We start from the raw sequence: 5,546 nt of genomic DNA on the forward strand, positions 1-5,546 counted from the left end.
CCCTGGGAACAAACCCAGCCATCCAGCCCCCACCCTGCCTCCACCATCTGGGACCTGCCCTCCTGGGGGTGGATGTGGGGGGCACAAAGGGACACCCCCCCCCCAAAAACCAACAGGGGAACCCCAAGCACCCAGGGGGGTGGGTCAGCCCCCCCCCCCCTCCCAGCTTTGAGCCCCCAGGGTCTGGGCTGTACCCCCCCCACCCTGAGCTGGCGTGAGGACCTGGGTGTCCCGGCGGGGCGGGGTGGGGGCCCCACCTCGGATTTGGGGCTATAAAAGTCCCGGCACCGCGGGGCTCGGCACCGTCACCGGTGTCACCGGCATCACCGTCACCATGTCCTTCGTCCCCGCGCCCGGCTACCGGCCCGCTTACAACCCGGTTGGTATCGTCCCCGGGGGTCCCGTTACCCCCCCAGGGACATGGTGGGGACCCCGCTGACCTTGTTTACCCCCCCCCAACCAGCCACTGCCCTACGTGACCTCTGTGATGGGGGGGCTCTGGCCCGGCATGGCCGTCTACGTGCAGGGTGTCGTGTCCCCCGGCGCCGACAGGTACGGGGGACCCTGGGGACGTGATGGGGGGGGGGGGTCTGCTGTCCCCTTGCACGCGGTTGTGCACCCCCTTGGGTGCATGGATGGGGGGCGGTGGGGGATGTGGGGGGCATATGGGGGGACATGGAAGAGATATGGGGGGAACATGGGGGGATATGGGGGCACAGAGGGGGACATGGGGGGTATACGGGGGGACTTGGGGGAGTATGGGGAGCATGGAAAGGATATGGGGGGCACACATGAGGGACATGGGGGGCACAGGGGGACATGGGGGGATATGGGGGGGGTATGGAGGACACATGGGGTCATGGGAGGGACACGGGGGGGGATGTGGGAGACATGGGGGGGCACAGCCTGGGGGATGGGGGACGGGGGGGGGGCTGTGTGTCCTCGCAGGTTTGGGGCGAGCCCGGTGAGGGGATACAGGGAGGGAGGGGAGGGACGGGGGGATGGATTGGGGTTGGGGTGGGGGGTGGCGGGACGGAGGGCTGCTGGTGATGGGGAGCAGGGGGGGTGCAGGGCCGGAGGGACAGCAGAATGGATGTGCCCCCCCCCCCCCTTATTGCAGGTTCCATGTGAACCTGGCGAGTGGGGCAGGGGAGGGGGCCGACCTGGCGCTGCACTTGAACCCCCGTTTTGGGACGGAGGGGCAGGCGGTGCTGAACAGCCGCCATGGGGGGGAGTGGGGGCCGGAGCAGTGCCACGACCTCCAGCCCTTCACGCCTGGGACCCCCTTCGAGATCGTCATCACCGTCACCCCCCACGCCTACCGGGTGCGGGGACGGGGGAGAGGGTTGGGGGGGGGGGGCTCTGCTGGTCTAGGGGGTCTCAAGGGGTCTATAGGGGCTCACTGGGGGTATATGGGGTCCTAAAGGGGGATGGATACAAGGGTTCACAGGGGGTATATGGGGTCTCCAAGGGGGATATATGTGCATACAGAGGGTATGTGGGGTCCCAAAGGGGGATATAAGGGCTCACAGTGGGTATATGGTGTTCCTAAGGGGGTATGTGGGGTCCCACAGGGGATAGATGGCATCTATCTATGGGGTTGTAAGGGCGTGCAGGGGGTATATAGGGTCTCCAGGAGGGATATATGTGCAAACAGAGGGTGTGTGGGGTCTCTAAGGGGGGTATAAGTGCTCACAGTGGGTATATGGTGTTCCTAAGGGGGTATGTGGGTTCCCAGTGGGGATATAAGGGATCCCAAATGGGGAGATAGGGGCTTACAGGACATGTATGGATTCCCAAAGGGGGTTATAAGGGCTCACAGGGGGTATATGGGGTCTCTAAGGGGGATATATGTGCAAACAGAGGGTGTGTGGGGTCTCTAAGGGGGATATAAGGATTCACAGTGGGTATATGGTGTTCCTAAGGTGGTAAATGGTTTCCCAATGGGGATATAAGGGGTCCCAAATGGGGAGATAGAGGCTCACAGGGCATATATGGCATCCCAAGAGGACATAAGGGCACAGACTGTATATAGGGTCCCAAATGGAGGAATATGGGGTCTCAAAGTGGGAGATAGAAGCACACAGAGGATATATGGGGCTTCAAAAGGTGATGAAAGGGACGTATGGGCATGCAGGGAGTATATGGGGTCCCAGAGGGTGGGCATATGGACGCACAGTAGTATATGGAGGTTCCAAAGAGGGATATATGGGCACAGGGGGTGTATAGAGACCTAAAGAGGGGATACATGTACACACATAGGGGCTATATGGGGTCCCAAAGGGGGATACAAGGGCACACAGGGGATATATGGGGGGGGTCCCAGAGGGGGAAATTCAGTCACACAAGGGTTGTATGTGGTCCCAAAGGGGAAGTATATGAGGTTCCAAAATGGGATTTATGTGCACACAAGGGGTATATAGTGTTTCAAAGGAGGGGGTATATGGGGACAAGAGGTCCCAAAGGGGGGCTATGTATGGCTCCAACGGTGGATGTATAGACACAGATGGGGTACAGGGGGTGCCAAAGGGAGATAGGAATTCCGAATTTGGATATATGTTCACACGGGGTTATATACGTGTCCGAAAGAGGGATATGAGGCCTCAGATGGGGGTGTGAGGGGCTCAGGGGGGATATATGTGTACACAGGGGGAACCGAAAAGGGCTATATGGGATTTCCAAGGTCACACATGGGGCCCCAAAGTGGGGGGGGGGTATAGGTGCACGCAGAGGATCTGTGGGGTCTCAAAGGGAGGGGATATATAGGGTCTCAAATGTGTGTATATGGGATCTCAAAGAGGGACATATGGGGTCTCCAAGGGGGATATATGGGCACACAGGTGATATATGGGGGTCCCAAAGGAGCACATGGCATTATATAGGGTCCTAAATATGAATATATTGGGTCTTATAATGGGATATAGTGGCACACAGGGTGCCGGGGCAGGGTGGGGATTATATGGGCATATGGGGGGGGTATATTGGGTCCCAAGAGGAAGCGATGAGCACACAGGGGGTATATGGGGGTCCCAAAGTGGATATGTGGGCACACGGGGGTTATAGGGGTACATGGGGCGGGGTGGGGGGAATCAGGGGATCTGTCCCCCCCCGTGACACCCCAACCCACCCACCCCCCCCCAGATCCTGGTGAACGGCAGCCACTTCGATGAGTTCCCCCACCGGCTGCCGGCGGAGCAGGTGACGGCCGTCACCGTCGACGGGGACCTGGAGCTGCACGCCGTCACCGTCCTGGGCGGTGGGGTGAGCACGGCTGGGGACGCCCCCCCACCCCGACCCCCATCTCCCTCCCTCCCCACCTGAGGACCCCCCCCCATCCTCACCTCTGCCCTGTCTCTCCACAGGGGCCGTATCTTCCCACCATGCTGGTGAGTCCCTGGAGGGGGGGGGGGGGTTGGGGTGTGGGGGGGGTCACCCAGCTGTTTTGGGGGGGCCCCCCCTCATCCCTCTTTCTGCTTCCCCTCCCCTCTCCAGGATATGCCGCAGACCATCCCCTACCATCACAGCAACCTGCCGGTGAGTGCTGGGGGGGGGCACAGCCTGGACCCCCCCTGCCCTGTCCCCATGTCCCCCACTGACCCTCTCGTGTCTCCCACAGGTGATGATGCAGCCGCCCACCCTCCACCCGGTGAGTGGGGGACCCTGGCTGGTGGTGTTTGGGGGGGGGGGGGGCACACACGACACAGGGGGTCTGTTGGGGTCCTGGGGGGCTGGGAAGGGGGGGTCCTGTCCCCATCCCAGCCCCCTCCTTTGTCCCTTGCAGCCTGTGCCCTTCGTGGCCACCATCCCGGGGGGGCTCATCCCCAAGAAAACCATCGTGGTGAAGGGCTACATCCCCCCTGACGCCGAAAGGTATTTGGGGGGGGGGGAGAAGGGACCCCCACCCCCTTCCCTGGGGTGCCCAGCACCCTGACCCCCACTGTCACCCCCCCCCCCCAGGTTCCACATCAACCTACGGGCAGGTCCTGGGGGGGACGTGCTGCTGCACTTGAACCCGCGCCTGGACGAGGGGGTGGTGGTGCGCAACAGCCTGCTGGGGGGGGTCTGGGGGTCCGAGGAGCAGGACCTGCCCCACAACCCCTTCCAGCGCGGCCGGTACTTCGACGTGAGTGCACGGGGCGGGGGGGGGGGGGCATGAGGGTGGGTGTCACACGTGGGTGGGTGCTGCACGAGGGTTCGCGTTGCACAGGGACGGGCATCGCACGTGGGTGGGAGTTGCACGAGGGTTCACGTTGCACAAGGACGGGCATCGCACGTGGGTGGGAGTTGCACGAGGGTTCACGTTGCACAAGGACAGGCATCGCACGTGGGTGGGAGTTGCACAAGGACAGGCATTGCACGTGGGTGGGAGTTGCACAAGGGTTCACGTTGCATGAAGACCCACAGGGCAGGAGGACGGGTGTTGCACCGGGCAAGTGTTGCACGTGGGTGGGTGTCAGTGTCGCACGAGGGCACGCCTCGCACGAGGGCGTGCGTCGCCCACGGTTGCTCTCCCCACTCCCCCCCGCCCAGGTCTCCATCCGCTGCGGGAACCATCGCTTCAAGGTGTTCGCCGAGGGGCAGCCGCTCTGCAACTTCTCCCACCGCCTGCCCCCGGGACCCCACGTCGACACGCTGGAGGTGGACGGCGACGTCGTCCTCTCCTACGTCCACTTCTGAGCCCGACGGCCGGCCCCACAGACCGGCTCACGGCCTGCCCCACGGCCGGCCCCATAGCCCATTCTCCAGCCCCCTCCCCACCCCACGGCTGCCGGCCAGGGCCGTCGGTGCCACCGTCACCACCCAGCGCTGACCCCAATAAAGCTGCTTTCACACGTGTGCCTCCATCACTGCCCGCTGCTGCCCCATAACCCCCCCCCAACCCCATAACCTCATCCCCAGGACCCCCCAGGAGAAGCCGGGGCCGTGCTGGGGCTGGTCCCAGCCCCACCGTCTCCTTTCAATCCCCTTCCCGCAGTGCTGAGCCCCATGGTCCTCTCCAGACCCCCCCCAGGTCCATGGCCCCCCATGATGACGCCCTAAAACTGCCCCCATGGTCCTGTCCCCATCCCCAGGGCACTGTCCCCATCTCATCCCATCCCACTCCCCACATCCCCAGCCCCATGCCCCCCCCCCCATGATGACCCCCTAAAACTGTCCCCACGGTCCTGTCCCCATCCCAGCCCCACGGTCCCGTCCCTGTGACAGCCGCTTTTTTGTGGCGGGGGACACACACACACGGGATGATGCTGACCATGAGCTCCCCCAACACCTGCCCCAAGGGCAGCTCGGCTGTGGGGCCGGGACCCCCGGCAGTTATGGGGCAGAGCCGGGATGTGGCAGCAGCTCCTGCCCCTCCGAATCTGCTTGGCTGGTTTTTTTTTTCTCCATTTCAGCCATAATCTCCAAAAAAAACCCCAGGACAGAAACCTTCCTGGGAGGGTCCCGCTTCCTAAGGGCTTTTGAGCCAAATTACTGGGATCTCAGGGCTGGATACCGCCTGCCTCGTACTCCCCGGCAGCCACCCAGAAGGAGAAAGATGCATCTCG

General features: G+C 63.0%; 1 protein-coding gene across 1 annotated transcript; it reads left to right on the plus strand.

Annotated features, from left to right (window-relative positions):
- The first annotated feature begins 334 nt into the window (after positions 1-334).
- On the plus strand, positions 335-4,830 carry LGALS4 (galectin 4). Its single transcript, XM_075019874.1, has 10 exons — positions 335-379; positions 464-552; positions 1,121-1,325; positions 3,142-3,261; positions 3,363-3,386; positions 3,493-3,534; positions 3,617-3,646; positions 3,782-3,870; positions 3,958-4,123; positions 4,531-4,830. The coding sequence occupies exons 1-10, from the start codon at positions 335-337 to the stop codon at positions 4,675-4,677; spliced, it is 957 nt and encodes a 318-aa protein (XP_074875975.1). The 3' UTR covers positions 4,678-4,830.
- The last annotated feature ends 716 nt before the right edge of the window (positions 4,831-5,546 follow it).

The sequence above is a fragment of the Buteo buteo genome, chromosome Z (assembly GCF_964188355.1).
Source record: "Buteo buteo chromosome Z, bButBut1.hap1.1, whole genome shotgun sequence".
In the NCBI taxonomy this organism is placed as follows: Eukaryota; Metazoa; Chordata; class Aves; order Accipitriformes; family Accipitridae; genus Buteo; species Buteo buteo.